The following is a 19,913-nucleotide window of genomic DNA, read 5'->3' on the forward strand; positions in this document are numbered from 1 at the left end:
CCTAATATGTTAACCAAGAGCAAGGCATTGTGACCGACTTCAGTGAAAGTTACGTCATGTTTATTTATTTGCTTAATTATACATAGACTTGGTAATAAATGCCTTTATGTACAGTAATTCCGCTTTTGTTACACCACAGCACGGAAAAGTGTGTTCACAATAATCTTATGTAAACGGCACAAGATATAACAGACGGTAATTATTTTACCGAAGAATCAATCCTCCATGGCTGCAGTGTTTGTTGCTTTTGATGTAGAACCAATGGCTTCTTTCTCTTTATACTTTCACTGCTTGCTCAGATACCCCAAATAAAGTGAGTTTAAAATCCTCTTAGCTTGATCCTGGCTGCGCACAATATGCAGTCTTGTTATGAGCAAAGTGTTTTAATGAGCTGATGTGTGTCCTGAACCCACCCGTAGTCATGCAAAGTTAAACTACTTTAATTAAAGACACCGTTCACGTTTGTGGAGTCACATTTTTTGAAACTCCCTATCTCTTGTTTTCGTTTGTTTTTTTTTTTTTGTTTTTTTTTTTTTGTTTAAATGTTACTCAATATACCGTTGAGCAGAGTGTATCTAACCTTGCCATTAGGTAGACTTCTTACTTCTGGGGATATGCCTGTATGTGCTCTATATAGATACTTGCGTCACCGGCTGACGTCTTTGGACTTGAATTCTACGTTAAACAAACTTTTCTCTTTTTCAAACAAATATAGGCAAGTAGTTTCATTTGTGAAAATGACCCTTTCTAGTACTGTAACATTCTGAGGCTTGGTGTACCAGCGATACTCTCAAACAGTGTTCTTCCCGAAAAATGTTGCCAGCTGGGTAGCATTAAGTAGTAGCCGGGTGGGGGCAGCTGTAATACTTTGCAGTGCCGTAACTAGACATTTTGGTGCCCTGGGCGAGACAGGGCACCGGCGCCCCCCATCTAAGTGGGAGTGGCATTTGACAAGTGGGTGTGGCCAACCTAATGTGGGTGTGTTTAGCACTTTACTGAAAGAATTTGTGTGTGTGTGTATATATATATATATATATATATATATATATATATATATATATATATATATATATATATATATATATATATATATATATATACACACATATCTGCACCACCCTAGTTACGGCTCTGTGTTGTCGGTAGTAATGATTTTTAATGCAAATTTTTTTTCTTTCGTTACACATGGACAACATGTATAGGTGCTCTGCAATTCATGCACACAAACCATCTTTGTAAATCATTTCATCCTTATTAAAATCATGTTAAATCTTTCAAACAAATATAATATTAATATGCTTCTTTACTTTGCTGAGGATTCTAGTATGAGACAAATTAATATGATTTTAGTTAAAATAGCAGAAATGTAAATATATTCACCATCCATCACATAGTCCTCATGAGGAAAATCCTGAATATACAGTACAAAAAATACATTGACTATTCAACAGCTTCACTTTTTGGTGTGTTTAACTGCATATTAGAATTGCGGTCACAATATTTCACATTAGTTTCACATTAGTCATAGGTAAAACAGTTCCAGTGATACTTCTGTTTAATCTCCTCTATATTATTAAGAGCCTGGATTTACTCCTCCAGAATCCAGAAACAGATTAGTAGAGAAGGCAGACATAATTAGAAGCCAAAGGGAATCATGCAACATTTTAAGATGCATTTTACAGAAGCGGCTAATGGATACATGGAATATATTTCTAACAGACGATGTGGAGACACGGGAGGGGACAAACAGCAAACCTGGAGGAGAGTGCAGACAGGACGCAGCGGAGCCTTTCACTCAAGATGTGCCTTTGACTTCCGCAGTGGAACGCATGTGCGTTCCACAGACAGGAAGTTCGGTATTTGGAACTTCCTGTCTGTGGAACGCACATGCGTTCCACTGCGGAAGTCAAAGGCTTTTCTTATTACTGGCAACAGAGCTAGGTAGCGGGCGGCTGCTGCGCCCTCTTTGGGCTTGCGCCCGGGGCGACGGCACCGCCCGCACCACCCTAGTTACGGCTCTGATACTTTGTAATGATATTGAAAAATTTTGTAGGTTATTGCTCACACCTACCAGGACTGGTGGTCAGTGGTCTAACACACACTGCTGGCTGTAGTGCTCACATAGCGCCTGTTCTAATAGGAGAAACAATAGTTTATTCTGTTGTAATAGGACTGTTAGGATTCAAGAGCCAGGTGGTAAGTAAAGAGCCGGAAGGAGCACCTGGGAAATAGGTGCTGGGGAGAATACTGTTTAAATATTTTTGTATCATCCCTTTTTATGCACCCTTCCCCTGCCAGTTTTATTGGGGGAAGGATTTAGATTGCAAACAGCGATACTGTTTAATGTGACTTTTTTTACCTGATGACACTTTTATAAGTAAAAGGTTTAAAAAAATATGACTTTCTGTAATATAGGACATTAAAATACAAGTCCACAACGTTGGACCTAACCTTTTTTTTTTATATTTTGAAGTTCATGCAAAATGAACGCTCACTGCAAATAAAAAAATCATAATAGCAGAACATTGAAATAGACAAAGCTAACTGCTGGTGTAAGGACTCTGTTGTACTTGTCACACATTCCTCTGTTACACCCAAATCCTATTGTCACAAGTGTCTGGTTCCTCAGTGTATCATCGTCCTTTGTGTTCTGAGGGTTTAGCAGGGGGAGCGCGTATACTTGTGGCTTAGGCTTCATGGCAAAACATGCATGTTTGTATGTCCTGCCACATAGATCTGTTCATACAGGGAGATGTCTGAGCTGTTACATATGTTGGACAGTATAATACTGTATGTAGATGTGGAATCAATTTTTATTAAAAAAAAATAATTTAAACGCATCTTTTCCCCCCTTATTACAGACAGATGGGCAGCAATATTTGACTAATTTCTTAGAAATAATCTGTTATATTGAGAGCATGAGTTTCTGAGGCACACTCATTGGATTAAGGCTTATTTTGTTTGACTGGTTAGGGGTCGGTGATTTGAGTTTAAAGCTGGCACTAGACATGTTGGTAACCTTACTTTACCTTGTCCGTTCCTCATTTCACTTTCTCCGGTTTCTAACTTGAAACACATTTTGGAATCTCTTCTTTGGGCGTGGACGCGTTTACTTTGTTTTTCAAAGACTTGGGCAAAAAAATTAAAAAAAATAAGGATGGTATTAAAGCATCAGAGTTGTCGTCATCCGTCATTAAACACCCACTAGTTCGGCCAGCTAAATGTTTACAGTCCTGTTTAATACAGCACTTTGCAAGCAACAAGTTAATTCCATCCATTCTCTGTTTAAGGTGACCTAGGCCTGCTCTGTGAATGGTGTAGTTATCTTGTAAATATTCCAGTCCCTTTATTTCTCTATATTAGAGAGCCTGCGCATATTGATGCCACAGAGAGATCAGTCTTTACTTTCCACTTCCTCATCCATCACACAAACCTGTTATTCTTCTGCCATAATTAGTATGTTTTGAGAGTCGTTTGGTGTGTTTTGAAGTTTCCTCTAACATAGAATATCCCCAAACGCTGTTATATAGCAGCAGTGAACTCTGAGTGCAGCAAGAAAAGACTTGTTGAAAGGTTGTGTGCTTAAAAATAAGATCCACACCTTTAACCATTTCGGATCTGAGCAGGATTGGCGGACACAGAGAGGTGCCCAGTTGGGTGCTGTAGTGGAGAAGTGATTTGGCCATTAACCACGTACAAGCCGCCCTGTAAGAACCAGAGACCTTGGCAGTGACAGCGTTTATGAGTTGCGCTCTGGAATGGAATAGGGAAGAAAAGTCCAGGGCAGAGTTAATTTCTATCCCATGCTGCCGCTCCCTTTCAGAATTAACGTGAGTCTCGACAAATCCAGTTAAATATTTACAGAGCTGGCAACAGGGGTTTTTGAACTATTGCTCCTTGGTTTTTGTGTTTACATTCTGACTGTAATTCCTTTCTTCCTAGTGTCATCCAAGCTGCGTTGCCCAGTCCCGTCGACAAGGTAAGGTGATAGCATTTGGGTGAAAGGATTTTAGGGAATAATTTGTATATCCCTAAGGGACATCTGGCCTCACCCTCTCTCCACGAATGATGTCACTTGGCTCCGCTCTGTGTTCTGTGCTTGTGTAAATTCTGAAAATAATACAGGTGGGAATGGGGAGCAGAGGATGTTTTTTTTTTTTTTTTTAGGGTTTGAGATTTGTAGGTAGCCTGTAACGGTGATCACCCACTAACCGGGTGTCAGGAGGGAGCTGTGTGTAATGTTGTGGAATACATTTCCAGGTGTGTGTGTTTTACAGTGCAGAAGGATTGTGTCATGTTACTGGTGGTACGTTGCATACAAGATGACATGTTTTGGGCTGCATGGGTTGTTATCTACACCCCCCAGTAAATGATAAACGTGTCTCTGCTTGGCATTGATTCCATGTAGGGTTGAGTCATGTGGGCAGCAGCTGGTTATAACATCGGCCTCGGGTCAGGGACCAGAACCTCTCTGTGTGCTGTAATAAAGTTCCTTTTACATTGTCTACACAGATGTAGCTTATGTCTCCGGTAATCAGCTGGGTTTTTGTTTTAGTTAAAGGTGGTGGTATAAATATCCAGAAAATTGTCTTTTCCTTCTAGTAATTTCCCTAACCACGTCCCATCCCATAGTCAGGATTGATAAGGACCCTGACCATCTTTACTACTGAATAATGTGCTCATGTAAAAAATATTATCTTTCCTATATTGTTATTGTGTAGACATTTGATAGAATGATCTGGCACCACGGACACATGTTATCTGCTTTATCTGTATCTATGCTTCTGTATGTGTACACTGTGGCCAAGTACAATGTGTCTATTATATTCTAGGCAGAGTTCCCTATAAGAACAAGCAGGGTTGTCTGAGAATTAGTGTACGGTTGGGGGAGGTATTGCTGTAACAAATATCGTCCAATCAGTTATTTACTTTAAATGAGACCATCTGATTGGGTGCTATAGGTTATACCACCTGTGCACCAGTCTTCATATTGTGTGATGTGTGTGGCTGGCTGACTCTCACCGGATAACAACCATGTTGTATTCGGGAAGATTACACGTCTGGTACATATTTCCTTTATGGCCCATCTTGGAAGATTCTTTATATACTGGGTTTTTTACCTCTCTATAGAAGAGTTTTAAATTCTCTGGCAGTATATAATCCTCTCACGTTGTTCAGCGAAGGGATTATCTGCTAAACTTGCTTTCTGAGGATCAGTATGTTTACCATGTAAAATTACACTATGGGGAAAGTGAGATGATCACATAAGATTAGGTGTTTTTGTTGTGGTTTTTCAGCCGCTGTTTAAACACATGTTCAGTTTTGTACAAAAGTCTTAATTTCTATTCTATATCTGTGTCGCTCTCATGCATTTTTTTAGCGCGTTGATGCTGTTTCAAAAATTAAATTTTCATTTTTTTAAGGTTTTCTTTTCTACTAGTGCCCATAAGAACCTTTGTCAGTCATCGCTCCCCTGATTATAGTTTGTCTTGCAGAACTCTATATTACAGCTTTTTGTGTCTTGTCTGGTTTCAGGTTGCTGCTCACACTCCCAGTATGTACTCTCAGGAACTGTTCCAACTCTCTCAGTATCTACAGGTAAGGTCCGGATGGGTCATTTGTAATTAGGAAGGGTTGCGTTATTGAACGTGATATTTATATTGCTGGGCTGATCTTTAAATCTGATATTTAGGGCATGATCTACAAGCCGGCACTTATTTTTTTTAAAAGGTGTAAAGTACATTTTTTGTGCCATCTGGGTTTGCTGGACAATATTTTGTCTTATACAGAGGAGGCGGGTTGGATTGGAGAAGTCACTGAGGTTTCTTATGAATTCATATTCTGCATTTTCCTGGTTATTGGCTCCTCCCACAACATGGCCACCTCCACTATAGGCAGCACTGGATATGTGATATCACTTTATATCTGATTATTGGCACTTTCTAAAATAATAATTGTGACAATATCCAGTAACTTGATTTTAGAGTGTGTCCATTATTGCGCAGCACGTTGTATTTAGATTGTTTCTATGATGAGTAGATTCCCGACCATCATGTGTTTGTGTCAGTCATTTTCTGGTCTCTTGGTAACGATTATTTTACATGACCCTAGTGGCACCATAACCCCTATGTAACTACCTGTGTCTTGTCTGCAGGAGGCCTTACATCGGGAACAGATGTTGGAACAGAAGTTGGCCACTCTTCAAAGGCTACTCGCCAATACACAGGAAGCCTCAGATACTAGTTGGCAGGTATCTCAAAGCGAACCCTTCCTCTCTCCGCGCTTATGTTGTGGAGACTGTCGTAACGTTAACGTCCATGGTGGTGTTCAAAGGATGCTCCTACAATCACTTACTGGGACAGATTTAGGGATTTAGGAGAATGTATCCTGTGACACTTGTTTAATCTTTTGCAAAAGGTTATCTGACTAAAGCAGGTTCACTTATACCCGTGGTTAGAGACAAGGGCAGCTCCAGTCTAATCCTATAAACCAGTGATGGCTAACCTGTGACACTCCAGGTGTTGTGACACTACAAGCACCAGCATGCTTTGCCAGCTATCTGCTAGTTATCTACTGGCAAAGCATGCTGGGGCTTGTAGTGTCACAATACCTAGAGTGTCACAGGTTAGCCATCACTTCTATAAACCATGATCATTTCAAATGTACATTTTCAGATATGTTCCATAAAGGTAAAATACATGTAACAATGATCCTGACATTCCTCTGCAGCTCTTTAAAATAAATAAAAAACTTAAATATTGCCTCCAGTCCCCGTGCCGCTGTCCTAATATGGCACCCGTCTACAAAGGAGTGGAAGAGATCGCGGTGGAAGTGATTGAAGTATAAACACTTTAGTTGGATATTTCAATAACTTTAAAAGAAAAAAAAAAAAGTGACAGGTCAGCAAGTTTAAACTCTTTATACATCTAATTGCGTTGATCCAGAGGAAGGTAACACAAGCTCCCTGTAACAGTTGTCAGTTTAGCCTCATGGGAACATTCCTTCCTGACCCTAACAATGGCAAAAAGATACATTTCCTGGATCAATCACACCCATAATGTCCTCTTTACTAATTATAGCTGTGGATACTATTTCGAGTGAGAGGCGTCCAATCCATTTTTAAACACTGTTAGTGAATGTGCCTTAATCACCTTGTTGTAAAGGATCCCGCAGTGTGTAACCACCCTTAGCGCACCGCTTCCTATGTCACGGTAGAACGGTTCTTATATTCGCAGTTGATGACTCTCTGTATGGTCTTTGTTGAGAAAAGTCTTGTAGACTAATCTTTATATTGGCCTTGGTTATATTTAATTAAACATGTTCATTAGTTAACCTATAAAGGTGTGTTTTTTTCCCCCAAATAAAAGTTTTTCTGACACTCTAATTTAACCTTTTCAATGAGATTTCCTACCCCTGACTTCATGTCCTTATAGGGAGGTGTCCAGACCGATACCTCATTGCAGATGTGTTTGAACTAGTGACTTGTACAATGCAATACTGTCTTTGTATCGCATGCTTGTATCCCTGTTTTTCTGCATTACCAGGATTTTATTTGCCTATACAGCTGCTACCTGGTACTGTGCCTCTCCTTTTCTATTAATTAGTATTCCCAATTCCTTTTCCATCTACATTTTCCCAAATTGTATTCCCTTTAATGTGTAACTAACATAGTTATGAACACTAACATTTATCTACATTAAATAGTTGGCCGAGATTGGCATTTTGTCCAAAGTTCATCCTGCTCTGCTAATACCCTGCGTAGCTGAGTGTATTCAGCAAATAAAGGTCATCAATTAGAAGATTGAAAAGGACAGGGCCTAATGCTGATAACTGTGGTGCACCACTAATAACTTCAGCCCAGTCAGAATGTTACATTTATTAATAAAGCATTTTGTTAGGGATCGGTACTAGAGGAATCCATGCCGACGGTTATCAAAGTGTTTTCTAAAATCTATTTAAAAATCTTGTCCCCCATAATTTCTTCAAATGTGCACACGATAGAAGTCAGACTTGCAGTTCTGTAATTTCCTGGTTCAGGTGTTAAAGATTCAGTGTAATCTGATGACCTTTTTGTTGCTACAGTAGCATTTTACATTTGCAACTTTTTTGTTTCATTTAACTTTTTTAAATGCTTTGGTTTTGTTATCTGTTTTCTTTTCTCCAATATTTTCTCATTCAACCACATAGTGTGCATTGCATCCGTATAAATGTTGTTGCTATGTTATTCTTGCAGCAGTATTTAAATATTTTTGTACATTTTATTTGCTACCCTCTTTATTTACTTTCTCTGTCTACAGACTTTAATGCTTCTCTGACTGATTTAAACCTTTATAAAATTCAGTTTTTATGGATCCTTTACAGAGTGTTTTCTTGAGACTGATTAAATGTTACCATGTTGTGGTCGTTATTCCTTAAATGTTTTGTCATCTGTACATATAATATATGTTCTATTAGATAGTATCCTGCTCGGCAGCTCCCCTCCCGCTGGTTCTTCTACTGCTTGCGGATGGTAGTTCTGTTTCAATACATCGATATTGGATTTTCTAGCTAATACCACTAGTTTCAATGTCCCAATTTATATCTGAATATGAATGGTACCACATTTTACTTGCTGCCTATTTCATTTAAAATATTTGAATTTCAGTACAATCATTTATATTACGTGGTTTCTAAGGAGCCACGGGTGAGTACTTATTAGTGTATTTGATTCTACATTGTAATTTTTTTTTCCTCTGGGCTGGTCTTAAAAAGGCCTTTACATATACACAAAACCGTCCCCAATTACTGTCTTTATTAAACACACTATCAGTCTAAATTCACTGCCCAGTCGTAACTTTCGGATAGCAAAGCCGTAATTATACCCACTAGTGTACAATTCTCTTGTAGCCTTACTAGAGCTGTACTGCTGATTAGTAGTGTCACGTAACACCCCCCCCCCCTCTTTGTGTGTGTGTGTGTGTGTGTGTGTATACATCATTGGATTTACAAACTAATGTCTGATATGTGAGTGCCCTAGTTTGTTGTAGCAGGAAAATGTCTTATGTAACATATATTGGAATGAAAATATGTAATATCGTGTGTTAGGGAATTTAGACTGTAAGCTCCAATGGGGCAGGGACTGATGTGAGTGAGTTCTCTGTACAGCGCTGCGGAATCAGTGGCGCTATATAAATAGATGGTGGGGATGTTCCCTTTTATACCACTGGATAGATGTTATTGCAGACACGTCCATGACACATAACTCTTCAATTTTTCTCCAGGCTCTAATAGATGAGGACCGGCTCCTATCACGACTGGAGGTCATGGGAAACCAGTTACAGGCTTACTCTAAAGTGAGTTATGTATATGTCGGGACACGGTGGTTGCCCGTTATATTGTTTTCTTTTCATGGTTTCCTTTTGTGCATTAGTTATATTATTGCTACCGAACCAAGGATGACCCTGGCACACGTTATGTTGTAGTCCGGTTTATGTGAACCAGTGGCAATAGTCTAACCTACCAAGTCAAAGAGACCAGTATTAAAATGACATTATACTTTGAAATCACTGAAGCTCTTTACATGCACATTTTATATCTGTAAAGCTGCAGTCCCATAGATGTTTTTTTTTTTAAAAAAATGTTTTTACCATGACTGCGATGTTCCTTTTTCTATAATGTCCTCTTCCGCAACCAGACTTTGCTTTACAAATTCCTTTGTGGAAATTACTTCTATGGCTGTAGGGTCTCTTAGATAAACACATTGGAATTTTTAGCTCTCAAGCTCGTTCCTGAGGAGAGGATCACCTCATCTCTTATTCAGAGCCATCCCTCCATGTACTGATAGCGGAAGTGTGTGTGAGGGGAGTAGGGGCATCCTAAAACATCTTTACTCACTACATCATATGGCACGTGTATGTGCTATGGTAGTCGCATGACTACAGTTTCTTCCCGTAGCCCAAAAACATTCTGTTAGGTTAATTGGCTGCTGACACACGGAATAGTAGAGTTTAGACACTTCAGTTCCTGCTCCATTGAAGCTTAAAGTGCTGTATAATATGGTGAAACTATATAAATAAAATGCAGATAAATAAAATAAGGAAACAGAACACCATATGTTGTGTTGCAGACAACCAGAGTGATTTATGTTAGCAAAAAAATGCACTTTTTTTTTTTAATGAGAACATTTTAATATAAGACACCGTGATGAAACTGGTTCCTGATGCACTGATAGACTGTCGGCTCTGCTGGCAGGATGGATCATTGCATATAGGATATTGGTACATCTTATAGAGGGGGTAGTAGAAGTAAAATCTACCTGTACGACGCGATTAACCAAATGTAAGATTGTGCACAAATGTCTGGGTCTTGCTGCGCCATGTAGTGGTCTCTTGGTTGTGAATGTTCTGATGGATATTTCGGTACAGAGAACTAATATATTTTTTGGGGTGCAGAATCAGACGGATGATGGGATTCGGAAAGAGTTAATAGCGTTACAAGAAGACAAACACAACTACGAGACAACAGCCAAAGAGTCTCTGAGGCGAGTCCTTCAGGAGAAGATCGAGGTGGTCCGGAAGCTGTCTGAAGTGGAGGTATGCACCAGATGTGCAAATAACTCTAACGTTAGTAATACATTGTAACGGAGTGTTATTAGATCATGTATTGTGTTCTGGGCTTATTGTCCAGTCCAGTGAGCTGCCAGCTCTTCTCATCACCAGAACATCAGTATGTCACAGCAGCCATGTCTTCAACATGGATCATAACTAGTCAGACGCCCTATTGTGGCTCCCTGCTTGTGGTGTGATCAATGAAGAGTGTTTATATTCTGAGACTCGAGCACGTTCTTTAGTATAGAATCTGGACACTCATTACCATGAAAATGTTCCTTGTTCATCTCTAGAATTAAAAGGAAGAGATATTACATGGACATTCAGAAAAACGGCAAGTAGTATATTAAAGTACTACTGCCACAAATATGATTCTAATGTGCCTGTAGTATATTACCGCCTACGCTGGTTTAGTTACAGCTTAATGTGCCAAAGTGGGTGCACTCCAGAGACTGATTTGGGCCTAGGTTGCCCTATGGATGATCCTGTTCTGGTACACTCCAAAGTGTTTTCTGACTTGAACCTTTGTGATTTTGTTTGTTTTTTTTTTTAATCTGGGTAAACTATATATATATTATATATATATATACCCTTATGTAAAATGTATCTTCCCGAGACATCCAACAACATTACATTTGAAATGTTTAATAAATTGTTACCTGGAAGTTGAAGAACGTGTTTGTCTTGCACTTCCAGAGAAGTCTGAGTAACACAGAAGATGAATGTACCCACCTGAAGGAGATGAACGAGAGGACCCAGGAAGAATTGCGTGAGCTGGCCAACAAGTACAATGGAGCAGTCAACGACATTAAAGATCTAGCGGACAAGCTCAAGGTAATTAACTGGAGCGCTGATTTGGGAATTTAGGCTTTTAATTAAGAAAGTCTTACATCACATCGTTAGTGTAATCACGTTTGTTAAATATTTTTAGGTTTGTGGGTCACACAAATAACAATGTTACTACGGTAATAGCGCGCATTATTTCTGTTGCTACGATAATGGTGCGCGTTGCTACGGTAATTTTAACGCAGATTTTTGCTTGAGGCTCACAGCTGCGAGCAGAAATCAGCATTGACCATAACGTACTAACGGTAATAATGCGCACTATTACTGTACTTACGGTAATACTGTGCGGACCACGTTCGTGAGAACAACGCAGTGAATTGAATCCCCCCTATGTGTACTGTCAAACTGGCGATTTTGAATGCCACATTTTTCTAGTAAAGAAGAAACCAGCACAGTCACACATTAAATCAAAGAGGAACCCACGTTTCTCTGTCACATAAGAGATCTTCACACTAATGAGGACTGGAAATATTTTTTGCAGATGTGTAACTATACAGGCTTCTGTATGCTGTTTTATGTGTTTGCTTCTTTTTGCTGGAAAAACTCTGATAATTAGGAATTTCAAAGACAGAGGAGCAGACACTAACATCTAAAGTGCTTATCACAGGGGTCCGTCGTGCAATCATGGTCAAGCTATCTGCTTGCACTTACTGGTCAATTGCTTGCAGCGTGCCCGACAGTCTTGGTAATGGGACTTTAGTTTAGTTCTTGATAAAGTTTGTTGAGAGTTTAATATCTGTCAAGGTTGTTGTTTCTGATTCTCAAAATAGTACAAATTTCTTAAGAAATATACTTGTTTTGAAATGTTTTAACCACTGATCTTAACGTTAGAAAGCGGCAACAGATTCAGCAGAGCTGGGTGTTATGGAGACAGACACCAGACAATATCTCAGAGTACATTAAGTGCTTTTATAAGATGCCTGGTCCAAGATGGATCAGAGAGTGTAAGCACAGAAATAAGTGCTGGAGAGCAGGTGTGAGCGGAGGCTGGAGTATGGTGAGTGTAGGGTTAGTATTACACACATACCATATGGGACACTGCAAGGTCACATTTCATTATTCAGAAAACATGTCCTGTATAATGGACATTTTAGAGCTGTAACAAAGATTTATGTTTGGATGCTGTAACCCGTCTGCTAGAGATGGCTTTCATTTAAGGATTTATAATGGATTTTCCTAATATTTAGCATGTACATTTAAGTGAGTTTGAAAGACCAATGAGCGATGTTGTACAAGTATCCAGCATGCGCTCTGTTCCCGAGACCCAGCAATCTGCTTATTATCACGGGTCACCAGAATGTGACCCGTGGGACAGAGACCACCCGCTCAGTGTCGCCTTCACAGGTGCAAAAGAAATAGTTTTAGAGTGTGTGTGTATATATATATATGTATATATATATATATATATATATATATATATATATATATATATATATATATATATATATATATATATATATATATATATATATATTATAGTGTGTGTGAGAGATATAAATAGATAACACTTTACTGTAAAAAAAAAAAAAAAAACCAAACAAAAACAATTAACCTACTAGTATGTTTTCGGAGTGTGTGAGGAAACCCACGCAAACATGGGGAGAACATACAAACTCCACACAGATAAGTCCATGGTCGGGAATTGAACTCATGACCCCAGTGATGTGAGGCAGAAGTGCTAACCACTTAGCCACTGCGCAGCCCCGTGATGTCACTTTCCCCACACCAGTAAAACTGAAATTTGTTTAAATCAAAATTAAATGTATTTTTGTTTATTGCTAGTCGAATTATAGAGTAAAATAACATTGCATATTTATTAAAAAATAAAAAAAAGTTTGTTCATGGTAACGGGCTCTTGGAGCGCCTGTAGCTTGTGCAGAGTGGAAGCAGCAATTTTGATTATATATCTTTAGTACACTAGGATCTGCTATGATTCATGCATACAACATACATACATAGATCCATGTGTAGTCTATGTGCAGACAGGTATTGTGTGGATTCATTTATAAACGTTGTGAGCGTTTATAATGACCATTGTGATCACTAGTAATCCCCTCTCTGACTCCACAGGCAGCTGAAGGCCGGCAGGAGGAGATTCAGCAGAAGGGCCTGACGGAGAAGAAGGAATTACAACTGAAGATTGAGGAGATGGAGGAGAAGGAGCAGGAACTACAAGCGAAGATCGAGGCTTTGCAAGCGGACAACGATTTCACCAACGAGCGCCTTACGGCCTTACAAGGTGAGCTCCTCCCACTCCTCTCGCTGCTTCTTTTCTTTTTTGTTTGGCAATTTTTTTTTATTTTTGGAATTCTGCTTGCAGTACGGTTAGAGCATCTCCAGGAGAAAACACTTAAGGAGCACAACAGCTTAGGTAAGTGCTACATGTAGATGGGATCAGGAGCTACGCTGGGACATGTAATAACATCATTGTATTTGTAAACTTGTCCCCTGTGGGGGGGGGGAATCTCCTAAGGCTGCAAACATCTATCACAGGATAAGTCACCAAGAGTAGAGTTGACGACTACAAGTGTTTACAGGGACAAGTTATCTGCCATCCCCTTTACCTGCTCCCTGTCATTAGTTCAGTCTTTTCCAGACCTGGCCATGACACCACCAACGTCGCCCACATCCCTGACCACGAAGGCATCCCCCCAAGATATTTTTTTATGTGATAGGGTTATAACGTCTCCGTTCACAGGAGTTTTTGGAAAAGTTAAAGGGATTTTAAGGGGAATAGAAGGCAAACAATGACCACTCTACAGATTGGTGAGCATTGCAGACAAACTTACAAGCACCATCATAGAAACTAAGAAAAGACTCATTAGCAAGAATGTTTTTATGCATTCATCCCTTAATACATGTAAACATTAGACAAATATGCATTAGTAACATACTAATAAAACAAAAAGCCCTACAGTTTAAATGTCCCTCTAAGACTGCATTTAACACTTATTATGCCATTCCCAGGCTTCTCTCGCATTCTACAGTGCGTGTGCTGCAACTTGCTTTATGTGATCAATACACTTCTAGTGATAACTTGTTCTATTGACCCAAAGAGTGTAATTGTTCTACTGATTTTGTCACAATATGGACATTTTCGGTGCAGCAGCGTACAAATATCCTGAACCCACCCATCTGAGATTCCAGAGTTTAGTTTGTACCTGTAATAAGACTTCCTAGTGAGTTGGCTAGTTTGAAAACGCTGTGTATGGTTTATAGGCATCTACATAGGCCAGCAGCAGGGTTTTGTTTGCTTAAAGTAATCTCCTGGTGCTAGAAGTTAAATAACATTGCTCTATAACCTGTTTATAGTATTATTCCCACTATTGATGGGAGACGCTCTTTATGTTAAATGAGGACTAATTACCTGAAAACGTAAAAATATAAACTAGATGGTATTTTTTCTAATTCTTCAGTACATTTCAAAATTTCTGTATGAGACACTTAGTTATTTTTCCTACAAAATGACCTGCTATTCCCCCTGTCCACTATAAGTGGTTTGGAGAACACATGTGGAAGCTGTGTATAGAGGGGCAGCCAGCGAGTTGTAGTTCAAGTTGAACTTTACCGCACCTTGGTTCTGTGCGGTGCATAGAGAGCGCTGGTACCGGGAGTACTGAAAGGCAGCGGAGATGGTAACTGAGGGTGAGTATTATAATGTTACACACGTGCAGGACATTTGTACGCGGGATCTGCTTATTGTATAGTAGTGTTATTAAATTCTCTTATCTGTCAAGTTGGGGCCCAGTGGTTTTCACACTAGAAAGTGTCTAGTTTATCTAGTGTGTTTTATAAAAGAGGTCAACAGCTTCAGTTGACAGCAGCTGGACTCGGAGGAACGGTCACATCACTCAGATGTGGTTTGTCTCTAAATCGCTACAAAATCGATAGAGCACTGAGGAATACATTAAAATGTAGGATCTTTAATACATCAAAATGGAGAATAATGGGACAGACAGACCACAAAGGTGCCCTTTCGTAGACGTCCTCGTTGACCACCGTCTTGGACCCAATTCCCAATTTATCTTCTGAATTCAAAGAACGTTTGTAGCTGTTGATCTGAATGTACCAGATCAGACAATACAAGGTTTACAAAATACTTTTGCATGTAAATGGCATCCCTCTCGGATTACTTGACAATTAAAATGACCAAAGCAACAGATAACTTGTATAAAACCAGTGTTGAAACAATATTGACTGAGATTCGATTGAATCTTAAAAGTTTGCAATCGATAACTTCTCTTGGGTGAGAAGAATTAATGTAGTAAAGATGAACATCTAACCTAAAAATACTGTATTTCATATAGACTTTACCTGTGCTTATTCCACCTAGGTTCAAGGACTTTGCTGGGGGAGGTAGGAAACCTCCATTCAGTGACTTACAGCTTCCAAATATCCTAGTGTATTATTAACTACATTTTAACATAATTTTGGAGTCTCATCTGGGTAGATCAAAGCAGTGGGTTGCTATAGAACAGCGGCTAACCTGTAACACTCCAGGTGTTCTGAAACTACAAGTCCCAGCATGCTTTGCCAATATATAGCAGTTTATTGCTGGAAGGGTATCCTGGAACTTGTAGTTTCACAACACCTGGAGTGTCCAGGTTAGCCAACACTGCTATAGAAGAACACTCATTAACTTGGCCAGTCAGCTATAGTGCATAAACCCAGTGTTTCCACATATACTCCACCCAACGATCACACCAACCTTGTATCAATGAAAAAATTTCTTAATATCCCCGCTCACATCGTTTATACCCAATGTAGACTTCCCACCAGCCCTAACACCCTAAATTGGTGCATATCATAACCTCTGTGTCGGCCATCTGGTGGGCACGGGGGGGAATACGCCCCTTCCAGGTCCTACAGGAGGTTTTCTATCCCCTAATGAGTTCTACACGTGTACACAGATGGAACATTACTTAGAGAGAATTAACAAAAATAATATATTGGGCAGAGAACTAACCACGTTCCAACTACTTTGTGTTACACGTCGAGACAATAAACATTGCTCATTACTCATAGGAGACCTTTTCCAAACTCTTCCAAGTTCACAAGTGTATCTAGGTAGACCTCTTGATGACTCAGTGGTCAAAACTGTTCTAATATATTCAAGCCGCCTCTCAAAGCAATAATGCTTTTGACAGAGATGTGATAGAGCCGTTGAATAGTCTCCCAGCATTTGTCGTGGGGGCTCAAGAATTCAAGAAAGCATTGGGCAAATATATGGTTAATGTTAAAGAGAGAGAAGGGGGGGGGCGCAGAGAGAGGCGGGGGGGGGGGGCGCGCACTACACTACTGTGCAAATGTGTTGGGCAGGTGTGGAAAACAAATTCTGCAAAGTAAGAATTCTTTCAGAAATTTAACGTTAATAATAGTTTATTTTTTCAATTAACAAAATGCAAAGTGAATTAACAGGAATCTAAATCAAATCAATATTTGGTGTTAACCACCCTTTGCCTTCAAAACAGCATTAATTCTTCGATATATAGATAGAGATAATAATAAATATATATATATATATATATATATATATATATATATATATATATATATATATATATATATATATATATATATATATAATGGAGGGAGATATATGTATAATCATTTATTTTTGTAGAAAAAGGCTTCTCAAGATAATTGCCAACTTTCCACGGTTTTGATACTGCCACATTGACCACATCACGTGTGGTACATAAATCTTTCGGATGACGTTAGTAAATTGCAGGTAGAAGCCAATAAATACAGAAATGACATTTTCTTTCCAGCTTCCTTCTGTGTATTTTGCAGATTTTATTTCCATTTCCATGGGATAAAACATCACGCTACAGAGAACAATTGTATGCAGAGGGCAGGGTTGTGTCCCAAGTCACCCAAAACAAATGACTGCCTAATGAGATAAATACATGGTTAGAAAGCACAGAGAGAATCTAGTAAGGATAAAACAATGCACTTATTAAAAGGTCCAGCAAGTACATTAGTTAAGTTTGATTTTGATGCCGAAGACAAAAGCTGAAAAAAAAAAGTTTGTTTTCAGAAGACTTGTATTTCTCAGAGTTCTGACACGGGCGTCCATTTTTCCCTTGTCAAGTACTTCCAAAATTATTTAACATGAATATTTATTTCTATCTCATTGGTGAATTCTACCAGACACTACCCTGTGACCCATTTCATACAGACGTTTGTCTGATTCTGAACCTACCACTAGCTTTCTGAATTAACCTTTCCTCAATTTATGTAAAAAATGATTTAATATCAACTTGCTTATTGAGTCTGGGACTAGTGAGTCAAAAAGTAACATAGTAACATAGTTGATGAGGTTGAAAAAAGACACAAGTCCATCAGGTTGAACCTATTTTGGATCTCCTGCGATCCCGCACTTATATTTGAAATTGATCCAGAGTAAGCAACCGCCAATCTGTTTCAATTGTGAAAATCCCCCCAGACCCAATATTGCAGTCCTATTTTTACCCTATATCCACTACTATCCTTTATTTGAATTAACGGTCGTATCCCTGGATACAGTTTTCTGCTAAAAATTTGTCTAACCCCTTCTTAAATATATCTATTGAAGTCTATGCTAGGTTCAGAGAAGATCAATATCTCTTAGGTGAAATGTGTCTTAATTTTGTTTTATGCCTGTCTTCCCTACACCAAGGCTGTAGGCTCAAAGGCATGTAGGTTCTGCAGAAAATTTCTGCACGGCTTCTTCTTGGTACTCTGTCAACCTCTCACAAATTCAATCAGCAGAAGACCGTTCTGGCTGGTGTCATACTGACAGTCCTCCTGCTTGTGTCTGAGTCATCTACATAGTTAGTTGTCCTTACGGACAGAGAGAGGAGAACTAGCTATTTCTATTTGTCTGGTGTTTCATTACCTTCTCTTTCGTAAGTCTATACATGAAAGGTATTGCATACAGCAGGAATTAGTCTATTTTTCTGTTAACTGCTCAATTTTTTTGTAAAGGTAGCTTTAATGCTATTGTGTCTTTGGCTCAAGGGCCTTGGAGGAAAATATCTCATGGTACTTTTTAAAATGTCCTTTTTGACCATTTATGTAATACCTGCCTGCTTCCAGTAGAGGGTGCTGTTGCATAATAAGTACATGGTTTTAATTTTTGTAAACCTAGTACTTGATCTGTTCTAAACTGTGAGCATTTAAACTGTAAAACTATTCTCCTTCTCCTTTATGTAAAATAATAATCTCTTGTGATCACAGGAATACAAGTTGATGACTTCAAACCTAAAATCAACGGCAATGCAGACAAAGGTAGGTGTATCTATCCTCATACCAAACATTACTGATCACCAGCCGTTATGTATATTTTGTAACCAATATTTTTTTTTTTTGGGCTATATTAACAACAATACAGGTCTGGAAGGGGATATTATATGGTATTCTGATAGCATTACGCATAGGTACATTAGTGTTACAAATCTCTGGTCGGCTTGATTAAGCAATTTGGCTTATTTTGATTACTCATTATTTACAGAATATATTCAGTAATATCAGATTGTATGATTGGTACACACATGTGCACTTTAACAGAATACATGTTGTCAGGTATAGTTCTTAAACTGCATATGGCAGAAGAGCCAACAAACGGTAGCAGTAAGGGGGGCACTGAACATATTAACCGAACCAGTAATGGCCCCCATAGTGTCATCTATTGCTTGATATATCTAAACAGTGGGAGCACATTAAGGACTATACATTCTTCCAGTTTCTAAAATATATTTACACAATAGTATATAAAGCAGTTCACCCAGGTTAACCCATTATCCTCAGTTTGTTTATTAATGGCCGTCTAGTCTAATGCGAATAAATCTGACCTACCCCAGTTGATATGCAGACTGGAGTGTTAGCATGCACTAAATATAAATGTCATGTAATCCGCATATAGTGATATTATCTCCTCTGTTTTTCAACTCCTGCCTGTCTGGACTCTCCTGCCTGAGGTCGGGGATACAACATCTGAGTCCACTTTATATATTCTGGCCTAAAACACATTTTTATCAGCACAGACCACTGATAGTGTCATTTAATACAGTTAGAGGCTTTTAGCACTTTCAATTAACCCAACGCTCAGGAGCCTTTTTGTTTGTTATTCATTTGTAAATAGTTAAAGACCTGCCTTATATTAACTGCCATGGACACCTGGGGCACAGTCCCTGCGCCTGACTGCCAATATTTTCACCAGATTTTTTTGTGTCCATGTTACTTAAGGCTGTGGACTAATATGAGTTGCAAATGTTAGGTTCTTTCTCAGTATTTAATATTAATATAATAAGGATGTCTTATCGGCGGTGGACGTTCCCCTTTTTTGAAGTGTCAGAATATGAGGGTAATTGTTTTGGGGCAGTTTCAACTGACTGCACCTTATACCACCCGCAGGGAGCCCATCTAGCCCGGGAGTTTTACAGGTTACAGGTCCAGCTGCCACTTTGCCTGTAATGCCAACATGGTATCTGGTGTATT

General features: G+C 39.0%; 1 protein-coding gene across 5 annotated transcripts in view; it reads left to right on the forward strand.

Moving 5' to 3' along the window:
* SLMAP (sarcolemma associated protein) overlaps nt 1-19,913 on the forward strand; it is an 87,902-nt gene that overhangs the window by 44,521 nt on the left and 23,468 nt on the right. For 2 of the 5 annotated variants that reach the window (XM_075183271.1, XM_075183272.1), the window contains exons 4-12: nt 3,943-3,979; nt 5,536-5,598; nt 6,155-6,250; nt 9,261-9,332; nt 10,431-10,571; nt 11,283-11,420; nt 13,503-13,671; nt 13,753-13,803; nt 18,654-18,704. In XM_075183271.1, the coding sequence (XP_075039372.1) occupies nt 3,943-3,979; nt 5,536-5,598; nt 6,155-6,250; nt 9,261-9,332; nt 10,431-10,571; nt 11,283-11,420; nt 13,503-13,671; nt 13,753-13,803; nt 18,654-18,704 (818 nt within the window). Of the gene's footprint in view, nt 1-3,811; nt 3,831-3,942; nt 3,980-5,535; nt 5,599-6,154; nt 6,251-9,260; nt 9,333-10,430; nt 10,572-11,282; nt 11,421-13,502; nt 13,672-13,752; nt 13,804-18,653; nt 18,705-19,913 lie in introns of those variants that run through there. The other 3 variants (XM_075183273.1, XM_075183275.1, XM_075183274.1) reach the window with 2 other exon arrangements.

This window comes from Mixophyes fleayi, chromosome 8, assembly GCF_038048845.1.
Source record: "Mixophyes fleayi isolate aMixFle1 chromosome 8, aMixFle1.hap1, whole genome shotgun sequence".
Lineage (NCBI taxonomy): Eukaryota > Metazoa > Chordata > Amphibia > Anura > Limnodynastidae > Mixophyes > Mixophyes fleayi.